General features: G+C 52.0%; 1 protein-coding gene and 3 non-coding genes across 5 annotated transcripts; all 4 read right to left on the reverse strand.

Annotated features, from left to right (window-relative positions):
• Positions 1 to 2471: 2471 nt before the first annotated feature.
• NCL (nucleolin) lies at positions 2472 to 11038 on the reverse strand. 2 transcript variants are annotated; one of them, XM_075157159.1, is made up of 15 exons: positions 10601 to 11038; positions 9782 to 9889; positions 8869 to 9148; positions 8403 to 8549; positions 7774 to 7956; positions 7472 to 7555; positions 7080 to 7215; positions 6557 to 6693; positions 5946 to 6072; positions 5599 to 5732; positions 5105 to 5240; positions 4837 to 4988; positions 4186 to 4312; positions 3506 to 3735; positions 2472 to 2764 (listed from the first exon to the last, which is right to left on the reverse strand). In XM_075157159.1, exons 1-15 carry the CDS (start codon positions 10616 to 10618, stop codon positions 2757 to 2759), a joined length of 2007 nt encoding a protein of 668 aa, XP_075013260.1. In that variant the 5' UTR covers positions 10619 to 11038; the 3' UTR covers positions 2472 to 2756. The 2 variants fall into 2 exon arrangements, with proteins under 2 accessions (XP_075013260.1, XP_075013259.1); XM_075157158.1 differs by lacking the exon at positions 2472 to 2764 and adding an exon at positions 2831 to 3318.
• On the reverse strand, positions 3866 to 4005 carry LOC142085906 (small nucleolar RNA SNORA75). Its single transcript, XR_012674868.1, has one exon. It is a non-coding gene; the product is annotated as a small nucleolar RNA SNORA75 (small nucleolar RNA).
• Positions 4623 to 4699, reverse strand: LOC142085909 (small nucleolar RNA SNORD20). The gene has a single exon (XR_012674871.1). It is a non-coding gene; the product is annotated as a small nucleolar RNA SNORD20 (small nucleolar RNA).
• On the reverse strand, positions 7294 to 7363 carry LOC142085908 (small nucleolar RNA SNORD82). The gene has a single exon (XR_012674870.1). It is a non-coding gene; the product is annotated as a small nucleolar RNA SNORD82 (small nucleolar RNA).
• Positions 11039 to 13498: the final 2460 nt, after the last annotated feature.

Raw genomic sequence — 13498 nt, forward strand, 5'->3', positions numbered from 1 at the left:
TGCATCCAGCAGCACCGTGCCCCTGGGAGAAGTGCTGGCAGTGCAGGGCAGAGCCCCAAGGGCATTTTCGCTGCCCGCTGGTCTTAGGCAGCACACAACACTCCTTTGCTTTCCTGTCCTCCCCCTCCTTCCAACGGGAGCGAGTTCAGAAAGTTTCCAAATTGACACCTCCGTAATTTATATCAGGTACAGTACATTAGGCTGTATATTTATCCTACATGCAGGGAACAGCTCTCGCTCTCCGTAGCAATGCGTACGGCGAGCCAGGGCTGCGTGCAGAAATCTCTCAGCGTTGCTCTTCACCTGGTGGGACCTGTACAGAGAAACCTTGTAGATTTGGTGAATATTCTAGTTTCTAAATAAATGTTAAAAGAAGAAGGAGAAGAAAAACCCAAGCCCTCACCTCATGTCACTGCTGGTGGGTTTCTGCTGGCCAAGACAGCCCGGCTAGTTGGGAATGAAATCTGGTAATGGGCTACAGTGGTGAAACCACTGCTTGGAGCAGGCATTTGGGGGCTGTGGCTGCCCTGCTCCAGCTTGGCACGGCTTCCTTGCAGAGCCTGGCGTGGTGTTTAACAAGGACCAGTGGATATTTTCTCTCTTCCACGCACTCCTCCAGCTGCATTTCAAACCCAGCTAACCAGATCGTCCTGGCACCCTGCAGCGAGGAGTTCCTCATCTCGACCTCTGTGGGAAGAGCCACTTTGACAGGTCTAGAAACTCACCTGTTTTGTCAAATACACAAAACTCCTCCTCATGCTGAAGGAGCTTGCCACCTCGCTGGCCCTATCACCCTCTCCACGGCAGGACCACGCTCACTGCCCTTTTTTCCCCCAACCCAAGCACCACCACAGGGTGACACATCCCCTGGCCATAGGGCAATGGGATGCACACGCCATGGTGTGACTGCAGAGCAGAGCAACCCGCATCAGCTTTGAACCTGGATGGGGTGAAGAGAAGGAAAGCCATGCAGGAGCCCATGGATCTCACCTCGGTGTTTGGGCACTGGGGGCTCAGTTTGCAGGGCTGGCACCTGGCTCTGTCGCTCGACACGGTGATGGGGAGCAGAGAGGCCGGCAATGGGGACCAGCCCGTGCTGGACTCGGCAGGCAGGGCCACACGCCACCAGGGCCAGCTTCCCCGTGGCACCAAAAATTTCACAGGTGGGGACAAAAGGCACGTGCTGAGCGGACGCACCTGTGGATACTCTTGCCCTTTCCCTCCTCAGTGTGACCCAGGGCTGCCTCCTCCCGCTGTGGGACTCCACCCCAGGGTACAAGCAAATGCTCCAGCCAGGGATCCAGGGTCCCGCAGTGGGAGAAGGGCCCATGTTGCAGTGTGAAAGCGGGGCTGGGCGCCATGGCACAGGGATGGGGCTGACTGCAGGACGAGGAAGCAAGTTACAGCGGGCATGCAGGGTGGGAAGGACGCTGCAGCCCCCACGTCCCTTTGTTCAGCCTCCTTCACACATAACGGGGAGATGTCTCCGAGCCCTCCTGCTCTTCGCAGGACATCAACCCCCCAAGGCGGGTGAGGCGCCGCGGGGCCCGCCCGGGCTCCCCTCCCCGCGGGGCTGCCGGCGGGGCGGCCCGCTGTGCCCGCGGCCCAGCCCGCGCGCGGGCGGGTGCTGCCCCCTGGCGGCCGGCCCCGCCGCCGCCCTCCGACCATTTGCCGCCGGGCTCGGGCTCGGGCTCTAAGATGGCTGATGCCCACACGGCTGGAGAGGAGCCCGTGCTCACGGGGTGGGGGGAAAAGACACATTCCCCCCCTCCCCACGTCTCCAGCAGAAGCAGAATCCTCAAGCCAAAAGCAACCGCTCCCCCACTGGTTTAATATAAAACATTTTATCTGCAGAGGAACCCTTTATTTTCCTCCAGGGGCTGTAAGGTGGGAATCCATACGCAGGAAGAGATGGCCACAGCAGCGTTCGAGGGGCTGCAAGGACTCCACAGGGCAGTAGGAGTTCCCAGTAGCGGCTACAATACGCAAGGAGGGTGGAGCTGTCTGCAACTACAGCCAGAGCTGCGGCTTAAGGTCATTGCCCGCTAGCCCACTGCTCCCAGCGAGGACAGGCTGGCAGGGACCTTTCAGCAGGACCCAGGCAGTTGACATCTGAGCCTGCAGGTACCTGTGTCCAGCCAGTAACTGCCCGAGTTAAACCCAAACAGCACCTGCCCCGTGGTTTCTGTGCCCCCTGCTTTCTGCACCCACATGCTGCGGTCACTCAAGAGCCGTGTTGTCCCCTAACAGCTGCCACTGCAGGACACCAGCCAAGTCCCTGGCTGGAAAAAGAGGCCAGCAACTGCTGCTGAGGGACCCAGCACCTTCATCCCCACACCGGTGGAAGCAATCGCCCTTACCAAGCCTAAGGAACAGCAGAAGGCAGGCGTTTGGTCAAGGGGGCAAGCACAGTCACTTCCCCTCAGCCCGTGTTTAAATAGATTTGCTTCACACTTAGGGACAAGTCAAGAGGAGACGAGGCAATGCCTGCAGGAGCGTGATTGAGGTGCAGGGCCTTGGTACAAGATCCAATTTACTCATTTGTTTAAAAAAAGTAAAAAAGCAAGTGGCTAGCATGCAACGTTACATATATCTTCAGTAAGAGAAAAAAAAAAAAAAAGGCACAGGGCTTACCTCAGCCACCGTATTCCTCTCCCCTACTCCTTCCCGCAAGCACTCCAAGCATCGCACACGTACACTGCGGGGAGCTGACGCAGGCTAGAGCGGCGGCAGGACAGTAGCTGCTGCCTGCGACACTAATGACCTTAAGAGAGAGAAGGCTCAAGACAGGCTATTTCTCACTGCCCTGCTTCATTTAGCGGCACAGAAGTAACACGAACCAGTTTAGGTCCTTTAATCTGTCCAAGACAGGGTGCTGAAGCACAAATGATAAAACATTCTGCATTTTTACAGCAAAAATGCTACAGAAGTTTATAGGAAAAAAAAATATTTTTGTACATGGGTAAAACATTATAAATTCAAGACAACTCACAGACAAGGGCTAAACTCCCACATCTATCGCTCATTTTTTAAAAAGTTCATTTGAATAGGCAAGCAGTCAAAATGGCTTGCTCTCTCTTCCTTGAAATGAAAATTGTATCTTCCAAGTGGCTCACAGTACTGCTTCGCATCTTGGAATGTCCTCCGAAGGCTCCGCCAAGATAAAAGGAGAATAAAAACCCCCGGAGTCCTTTCAGATAGTCTCAGAGAGCAGGAGAAGGGAAAGAAAAGGGGAAGTTTATTCAAACTTTATCTTCTTCCCTTGCGGCTTGTGATCTCCACCTCCTCCTCTGCCTCCTCGGAAGCCACCTCCTCTACCTAGAAAGAAAATTAGGTCAAGAAGCAGAGTTACAGGTAATCCCTGCACAGATACCACTGCCCTTCCAAACCCATCCTCGTTGACATCAAGCGCTCTCTGGCAGCACTACACCACAATCCCAAGAATGGCCTGGGATTAATAACTTAAGCATGCCCCCTTAGAACAGCAGCATTTGTCTCCTCTTACCTCCAAATCCTCTGCCACCACCTCTACCGCCAAATCCACCTCTTCCTCCTCGGCCTCCTCCTCTGCCGCCACGACCACCAAATCCACCACCAAATCCGCCGCCACGTTGAAATTCACCCTTTGGCTTGGCAAAATCAAGGATCACTTTGTTTCCATCTATCTCTCCATCCTCCATGGCTTCTTTAGCTGCTTTGGCATCTTCTGGGGAGCTGAAGTCCACAAACCCAAACCTAGGAAACAGGTAAGATGACAGTCAGTCAAACTCCACAAGCTGTAGCACCACCTACAGGTACTCCACAGCAATCCCTTTGGAAACAAACGCCTGCACTTCTGCAACCACACAGGGATCAGGACCGTGTTATCTGTAGAACAGCAGTGGCTGATCACAATCGATGGGAGCCCCATTGTGAGTTTGCCAGTACTGAACAGTTAATATTCTTCTCGTGCGAATCCATAGGCTGCCACGGATTTGTTGGCAGGAAGGAGCTCATTGAGAAGTGAGCACGCGCTGCCCTCTACAAACAGACCCGAAGCTGTAGGCTTGTTCTCTGCTTCCATGCAATTTACTACCTTCAAAGAATCACCCGCCTGAGCGTTAGAAACACCCTGCACTGCATAAATCAGTTAAAGTGAGGCTTTTTTGTAGCAACTGAACTAATCCCAGGTGATGTTTAACATACCCTTTAGATGATCCAGTGTCTCTGTCTGTGACTATTCTAGCACTTATAGAGCCTTCAAACGATTCTCTTAGTGTCTCCTCTGTGGTGTCCTCAGAAAGGCCTCTGACAAACAACGTTTTGCTTTGTTCTACAGAAAGAGAATACATTCAGAGATCATTATGTCTGAGCAAGGCAGCCATCAGCTTCTCAACATCACATCCAGTTTGCACTACTGGCCCCTGGAACAGCTCACAGGGCTAAGGGGTTTGTTTTGAAGTAGCAGCTCAGGCACTTAACGAAGTCCTTGAAAACTTTTTCAGGACCGCCGTTAGAACCTGATGTCAAAGTATCTCCATCAGCCAACCCGGTACTGTCAAAATAATTCTTTTTTTCCTCTTTTTTTTTTTTTTTAGATGCTTGCATCTTTATCAATAGGGATACTAACTGGACAGACACTGCTGGATCAGCACTTGACTATCTAGAGGCCTTCGGCAATAGTTTCATCAGCATTTCAGATAATCAGTCATCATATCCAGCACACTCGCTTAGGATGCCAGTCTTTCACTCCACAGGCACACTTTTTTTTTTTAAAAAGCAGCCCTAAGCTTGCATGAATGGTCCACTCCTGCCACAGCTGTCTCAAGATTAAATGACCAAACATGGAACACTTACGATTAAATCCTCCTCTTGCATTCATGTTCCCTTTCTGCCATGCTGGTGAACTGAATTCCAGTCTGATTGCTCTGCCTTCAATCTCTGTGTTGTTACAGGAATTCAATGCCTCTTTGGCATCCTCAGTTGTGGGAAATTCTACAAACGCATACCTATTTGGAGAGGAAGATGGAGAGGAAGATTTCAGTCAGCCTGGGAGCACAAGGGATCTGTGGAGGCAAGTCATTTGCAATGCCAACTCAGGAGTCGGGAGAAAGGCACAACCTACCCTTTCGGCCTGCCCTGGTTGGTCTGTGGCATCTTGATGGAAGAAGCTTTCTTAAACAGTTCTTGAAGAGTCTCTTCTGAAGCAGCGTATGAGAGGTTGTTGACAATCAGGGTCTTCGACTCCCTCTCTCCACCTCCTAGGGAGAAAACTCAGTGCTGTAAGTGCAAGTTTGGAGGAGGAGAGCGCTCTCTTCCTCTAGGCACAACATCCTCTCTAGGGTGAGAGTAGTTGTTGCTCCCTCACCTCAAGGTGAGGCACAAAGCTAAGCGCAACACTGTTTTCGTCATCTAGACTAGTTGTCCCCCCTTGTCCAAAACATGCAGTAGAGACATGAAATGCAGATGCAGAGCACAGGTTAGGCAAAAGATCCCTTCCTGGCATCTTACAGTTTTCCTGCAGTGCTTCAAGTTGCTCTATCCCTAGCAAACTTCTGAAACAAGTGGAATTAAATCCTAAATGTCAATTGCGTGCACATTATTGGTCTGGAAAAGTACCTTTCTGATGTTCTTGATGGCTCTTCTCACCAGTGAAGTCAATGACCATGGCACGACCATCAATCTCTGTGCCCTGCTTCTCCTCCAGAGCTTTGTTTGCCTCAGCTTCTGTTTTAAATTCAACATAGGCCATCCTACAGCACAGAAAAGAACATAAGCAAACCCAGGAACAACTAAGTTCATGAGTGAGGGGGGGAAGGACGTGGAAGAAAAATGCTTCAAAAATTAGCATTTTCAGTACACCTAATGCAGCAGGTCCCTTAAGGTAGCTTAAGGACATGAGCTTATCAAAATATGCCAAGAGTTTGAGGAACAGCAAACATCCAACAGTCCTCTCAGCTACATACCCCTTGCTGTTCCCCTCCTTGTTCATTACTATTCGGATTTCTAGTGCGTTTTCAAACACATCTCTCATTTCATCTTCAGTTAAGCGGTAGGGCAGATTCTTCACAAACAGTGTTCTAGCATCTCTCTCTGCAAAGAGAGAAAAAAGTTACTTTCACATTACCAGCTAAAAATCCCTTCTCATCTACACTGACAGTTCAATGAGAACCAGAGTCAGTTGATCCAGCAGAAAATAAACCACGATAAGCATTCACATTTTGAGAAGCTGAAAAAGCAACTATTATGACAATTGATTAGGCTGCCATTGTACTTCTCTTAAGGGCATCAAGTTCAGAAACAGGTCCTAAAGCTTCAGAAAAAGCCACATTTCCTCCTCAGATCTCCCCAGTATGCACTATTTCTTGGGATCACATTTCCAGATATGCTAGTCTGACCTCGCCTATCCTTATGTTAGCATTTGAGAAACTGTTTATGATGTAGAGCCCAAACCAGAAAGATTTGCCTTAAAAAAAGGCAGAATAGCGGCCATCAGCAATACTGCAAGCCTGCTCCAAGGCCCGATTATGACAACTCTTCTTTGATGTGCATAGGTATTCAGAGTTATGGGCCGTACCTTTCTTATTTTCTTTCATCGTTTCCTTGCTCTTTGCTTTTTCCAGTTTGATTTCCAAACCCATTAACTTCTTCCCATTTAGTTGGAGAGCTTTATCCAGATCTTCAGCAGATGAAAAGTCTACGTAGCCGAACCGCCTGAAAGAAGAGTAACCTTACTATTTAAGCCGATCTGTCTCTAGCAACAGAGAACACAAACAGAAACCCAGAACCAGAGAGGTCCCCACTGGTCAAGTTAGCATTTATTTTATTAACATTCTAACTGGTCCACCTAACCAGAACAGCAGCAGAGAACAACAGCTCTGTACTGAAGTAGCAGCTCTCCCTTTAGGGAGATGCTGTCTGAAAAAGCTGCAAGCCAGGCAAGTATTATACCCTTATCAGTACCGTGCCTCTCCCAGCTTCCATACGCTATCAAGCAACCATCCCAGCATCTTGAAGGGAACCATCAGCAGTTATACCTCTCCAAACAAATTACTGCCAATTAAAAGAAATAAGCAGCAAAATTATACTAATGAACTCACTTGGAAGCACCAATTCTGACATCTAAGACTTCGATATTCTTCTTCCCAAAGAATTCTTTGATGCCAGTCTTCAGTTCTTCATATTCCTTGGTGGGGACCAAATTTCCCACAAAAAGGGAGAAAGCTGAAGTGGGCCCTTTAAATGAAAAGATAATCAAGATTGGATTTTTTAAGGCAGTTAAAAGAACTGGAAGCCAGACTCCAGACAGCTTTAGCACATCAGTTTCTGCTCAAAAGTGACATCATACTTCAGTATTAAGTCCCTTAAAATCATCATTTGTGCTGGGAAAAACCCCATTCAGCATCCTGTCCCTTCACAGTTATGTGCCTCATCCAACAGTCCAGTAACAGTCCATCAAACAAGCATCGTCTGACAATCCCACACCACCTACCGTCTGTTTTCTTTTTCTTGGCCTCCGGTGCACTTTTATTGGCCATTTCTTTCTTCCTCTTTCCAGGTGCTTCCTTGACAGGTTCTGTGATAGAGAACAAACAACACTGAAATAAGAGTACAAAACAACTTTTCCTACACTGGATCAATACAGGAGCATTAATTTTTACACCAGTCATACACAAGACCGTCTCTTATCACTACAGCAACTGCTCCTCAGCCCAACAGACCACGATAGGACAAAAATTTTGCTCAGGCATCTTTCCTGTAGACAGTTACGCTCTCAAAAACATTTAAACTCACTTTCATCCTCACTTTCCTCCTCGGCATCCTCTTCATCCTCCTCCTCTTCATCCTCATCTTCATCATCATCCTCTTCATCTTCCTCATCTTCAGAGTCTGCCTTGGCTTTCACTGGTGCGGCCTTTGCTGGAGTAGGTTTCTTCACCTGAACAGGGGTTGTGTCCATGGCTTCGTCTTCAGACTCTGAAACAAGTTGAGCACAAGATTTCAGATACATTCAAGATTAAGCCCCTTCTAAGACTAAAAAAATCTTGTGCGGTAAAATGTGTTTTTCATGCCCCCTTAAGTTTGTATGTTCTTAAGAAAGGAGTTTAATATATTTACAGTGTTTATGAAAGCTGCCTCTTCCTCAAGTTTTACTACATTAAAAAACAATACCTGCTCCCCAAGAGTAAAAAGAAGTTTTACTAGCAATAGGGAAATAAACACCCACTCAGCCACATCTGATGGACACTAGTAGCCACGTACAATCAGCTGGGCACTAAATGGAGACACACACACACTGCATCACTCCCACTAATCCATTAAGTTACCCCCATCTGGCTCCCTATAAGCATTTATTAGTTTAACATCTTCTAAATTTTTTTTTTTTAAAAGAGTCAGACAAAGTTTTCTTAAATCCCACATACCATCATCTTCCTCCTCCTCCTCATCATCGTCCTCCTCTTCTTCTTCAGATTCTTGCTTTGCTGGCACAACTGCAGGCTTTTTGGCTGGTACTGCTGCAGGCTTTTTGGCTGCAGGCTTCACAGGCATTGCTGGTTCCTCTTCCTCATCTGCAACAACAGTACAGCAAGTGTTCACCCACACCACTCAGCCTTCAAACTTTACTAGTACTTTTTCCCCCCCCACAAGATTTTGGCAAAGTTCAAGAAAGAACAATCAGGAAACTAGAAGATGCTTCACATGTTGTGTGTAATGCACCTGCAGCCCAAGTTCTCCTCCAAACTTCACTGACTCCACACCTTTCCTTCCTCACCACCTTTTAAATCACCCTAAACTTTCAATTCCAAAGGTACTCAAATTCAGTGACTTGATCGGACCAGCTTTAGTCAACTTATACAACCATGAACACTTATTTCAAAAGTAACTTACCAGAATCTTCTTCCTCGTCCTCGTCCTCCTCATCTTCCTCGTCATCTTCATCTTCCTCCTCGCTCTCTTCCTTCTTGGCATTCTTTCCATTTTTCGCTCCTTTGGTTAGGACAGCAGCCTTTTTAGGTGATGGAGCAACAGCCTTTTTAGCTGGAGTAGCCACAGCCTTCTTGGCAGGTGTAACTGCCTTTTTCACAGGAGTAGCAGCCTTCTTTGCAGGGGTAGCAGCCTTCTTGGCTGGTGTAACTGCTGCTTTTTGTGGCTTCTTCTGAGGGATCATCTGAAATACACATTAGTGTAAGAGACTTATGCTGGCCCTTTAAACTACTATTACTTCAACATCAGACAAATATATAGCAACTGCAATCTAAAGCACATCCTTCTGACAGACTTAGTTTCTGCTGAATAACCTTAATTGCCTATTCTGTTGAATTAATAAAGCTCAAAACCAGCTTTTTCATGCTTTTAACAGACTACTTATAGAACATTAAAGGATCTCTAAATTCTCTGGTCCTGAAGGAAGACCAGTGATCTCTCTAGTAGCATTCAGGAGCTTGAAATTTTTAGTCTTGCATATTATTTGTGTGATAAACCTGTGTGATAAAAGTGATAAACCAGGTATTGCTGATGCTTTACTAGAGTAATTAATCATCCACTTTCTCATCAGCACTAGGAACAGCTTTAAGATCCCAGCAGACCTTCCACAGCCTGGAAGTACAGACTTAACAGCTAAGTTAGTTTTCCCCACGTTGCTTTTCTCTTACGAAATCCAGTTTATTCTTTAGCCACAGTTAACTGACAGACACCAATTGTTTATTAATATTGATTCTCTGTCACATACTATGTGCCCCCCAACCCTCGTGACACTTTTATAACACATGTATCCTTTCCACTTCATTTCTAGATGGATCACCTCTTCTCCGCTGCTTTCCTCTAGCTCAGAGGACTCCTCTTCCTCGCTTTCCTCGACCTTTTTGGGGGGAGGAGCCATTTTTTTCTGTTTGATCTGATTCTTGGGAGTCTGAAAGAGAGAGCGAGCTGTTAGGCGCCGTTCATTTCTCTGCCCGGGAGCGAGCAGCACGTTTACGCTCCGAGGCGCCCCAGCCACCTGCGACCGCTCGCACCGGCGGACAATTGTCCCAACCACGTGGCCGCCCCGTCTGCCCCCGCGGCGCCCCACAGGCCGGCGCTGCCTTGCCGCTGGGAGGGGGCCGGGGGTGCGAGGCCCGGTGGGGGTGCGAAGCCGCCCCGGCCTCTCGGCGGGGTCCTCCCGCGGCGGGCGGGGGGCGCCCCGCGCTCCCACGTGCTCGCTCTCCCCGGCGCACCACGTGGCCGCGCGGCGGCGTGGCCCCGCCCCCCCGGGCTGCGCGCGCTCGCACGCGGCGCGCGCCGAGGTGCCCCCCCCTTCACACACAGCGCGGCCCCCTCGCCCCGCTCCCCCTCCCGCGGCCGGGCCCCCGCGCGCGACAACATGGAGGAGAACGGGACGGGACGGGACGAGGCTTGAAACCGCTCCCACCGAGCGCGCGGCCCCTCCCCTCGCCGCCATCTTCACGGTGAGGGAGGGGAGGCCTGGAAACCGTCGCGCGACCTGAGGAGACGGCGGCGGAAAGGCGGCCCCGCTCCCCCCCCCCCCCCCGCTCCCCACCATTGCCATCCGTCCGCCCCGCCATGGCGGCGGCCGCTCGCTTCCCGCCGGGCGACTGAGCGCGGCCCCGCCCGGCGCCCTCACCTTGGCGATCTTCACCATGATGGCGGCGGTGCCTGGCGGCGCAGGGGCGGCGGCCGAGCTGTCTCAAGAGACGGGTGGGCACGTCCAGGGGGGCGGCGGCGAGGAGCAGAGCGGGCCCCGGGCGGTCGGCGGGAGCGGCGGCGAGGCGCTGGCGACCCGGACCGGGGACTGAAACGAAAGAGCGAGCGCAGGCCCCTTCCGCTCGCTTGCCTAGCCCTCCGCCACGCCACGCCCTCTCCGCCCCCGCTTCAGCCAATCGTCGCGCGCGCCGCGCCGCCTGGCCAATCAACGCCCCCGCCCCTCGAGCCCTTCCGCCAATCTCCGGCGCTTTGCGATCAGCCAACGGGAAAGCGCGTTACAGCCGCCGGCGAGAGCGAGTCTATGAGGTGGGGGGCGAGAGCGAGGGGACGCGCTGCCCGCCCGGGGGGAATCCGCGTTAGCCAATGAGAGGGCGGCAGCTCGGCGCCTGCGCTCTGATTGGGCGGCGGGGCTTAGCGGAGGGTGGGCGTGGCCGTGGCCGCGGGAGAGCACGTGGCGATCGGCGGGCCACGTGGTGGAGCCGGGCCGGGAACAGGGGGCATCCGGGGGTCCCGGGGCCGGGGGCGCGCCTGCCAGCCGCTGTGCGCGGCGCCGGGGCTGGCTTCTCAGGGGGTGGAACTCAGCCTGAGCACGCTTTTGCCTTTTCCTTTGGTCTTGGTAAAGGGACGGGGCTGGGGCCTCCGCAGCGCTGCCTCTGCCACCTCCCCCCGCTTCCCCCGGCATCCCCTCCCCGACCCTCGGGAGGCACTAAGCCCCCTTGGGCAGTTTGAAGCATCCCCAGGAGCTGGTCGGTGTGCAGCTGCTGTGGTTGCAGTTGGCACATGAGCACTCTGCAGCTGCCACCCTCCACTGGCTCCCGGCAGGAAGAAAAGGCCCAACGCTGGAGAAAAAATGAAACTGTGCTTGCCCGATGAATGCTTTTGAACTCATTCATTGAAAGAAGACACCAGCTTTCTCCCTGTAGAGTTTTACCCCAGTGGCTATAAAGTCGGGATAGAAATGACCACGGGGCAGCATACAGCACCCCTATTTAACTTGCCAGTCTGCTGAGTGCTGCCTTGCCCCTGCCTGACATGGTGTTCCCCAAGGACCTGAGCAGTCTCTATTGCTGGGGCTTCCCCACTGCCTTACATCCCTCCCACTTCAAACTGGGCATCCAGGCAGCTCCTGGGGGCTCCTGACTCACGCGTGTGTGACTGCAGCAGTTTGCCCTTCTGAAGCCTGCTTGAGAGAAACCCCTAACCTGGGGAACACAAGATCCTAGGGAGCCCTAAAGAAAAAAAACCCAACAGACCCTCAATGTATGCAGCCCTGCAGGGCCCTGATGGCCTCGAGGAGATACCCCTGGGTTGCTCACTGCCACCTGAAAGGAAGGGACACACTGTGGGTGAGGCAATATACCCTAGTGCCTCTTTAGTGCCTCTTTCTCCTCTGCTGGGTGAGGAGAGGCAGTTTCCAGGCAGGCAGAGCCATAGCTGAGGGCACCCGCTCACAGAGAGGTGATGGGATCAGTTGGTCTCTCCAGGAGTAAGCCAGCCTGTGGAGAGGTCACCACCACCAGCCAGTACGGGGAGGGAGGGAGCTGGGACAAGGGGGGACACTGCCCACGTCCTGGCCCTGGGTCACATACGCAGGCAGATGGGGATCCCACCTGGGGAAACCCTTTGTATAGGGCAGCTGGACTTTGCATGTGAAATAGCTATGTCTGGCTCATGTCCCACTGCGGAGCTGTCCCCGAGTGCCCAGGAGAAGCAGCGACACAGACCCAGGGTGGTCTGTGGGGATGCCGGGGGATGGAGATGGAGGAGGTGGAGGCCTGGCAGGAATTTTTAACTGTCTGAAGCAAGAACTGAGTGCTTCCTCCTTGCCATGCCTGCACGTGGTGCAACAAAAATCCCATATTATGATTGCTCTTACACCTCTGCTGCCAGTGCCGGGGCTGGCCTTGGTTCCTCTCCATGCTGCGGGAGGGCTGATTTGCCATGGGAAAGGGACAACTGTTGCTTCAGCCAGGGGCAGTTTTGGCAGCCGGGTCACTGCCTGTGTCTAACAACATAGTGCCAGTGGTGGGATCAGCGAAGGGTTGGGCTGGCAGCTGGCCAGTCTCAGTTCCCAGCCCTGGCAGGGACTGTCTCGGTGTGGCCTGTGCTCCATCTCTTCTCCCAGCAGCATCCTCAGCGTTGGCAGGTTGTCCTTGGTGCTGGCACCTTTGACGCTGCAGCTGGACCTAAGTGTGGAGGAGTGAGAACTGACGCTGCCCGCAGCACTGCATTAATCCATGCACCGTGTTAATCCATGCACTGTTGAGCAGGTCCGGATACCAGATACCTGGACCCTGCTAGCTGCTGCTGTGGCCGTAAAGGGCTAGGGATGCCACGGGGAAGAAAGTAGCCAGGGGTCTGCGGGCGCTGGCATTTAGGCTGTGCTGTTCCCCGTATCCCACCTGTGGTTAGGACCTCTGGGCAGCCCTAGCACTGGGCAGGAGGATGCCGGTGTGGCAGTGAAGCCAGCCTTTTTCTGGGGACACGCCACGTTGCAAGGCTGTCCCAGCAGCACAGCACTGCCCTGCTCCTCTGCCCACACCACCAGAAGTTTCAGGGCCAAGGGAGGTCTGCAGAGCAGCATCAGTGGGGAGTAATTTGGCCAAAAGACTAGGTTTAATAGCCCTATTTGTGGAGTAAATATATTTTACGTGCTTTTACAGCTGTCTCTTGTTGTAGCATGTCTGCTACATGTCTGCATGTCTGGGAGCGTTGATCTAATTCCACAGTTAAAGGGAATTTAGCTGGTTTAATAGAGACCCCACGAGGGATTTGCCAAGGATTCGCAGTTTCTGGCACAGCAGAGACTCGTCCCCTG

Source organism: Calonectris borealis, chromosome 9 (assembly GCF_964195595.1).
Source record: "Calonectris borealis chromosome 9, bCalBor7.hap1.2, whole genome shotgun sequence".
Classification (NCBI taxonomy): Eukaryota; Metazoa; Chordata; class Aves; order Procellariiformes; family Procellariidae; genus Calonectris; species Calonectris borealis.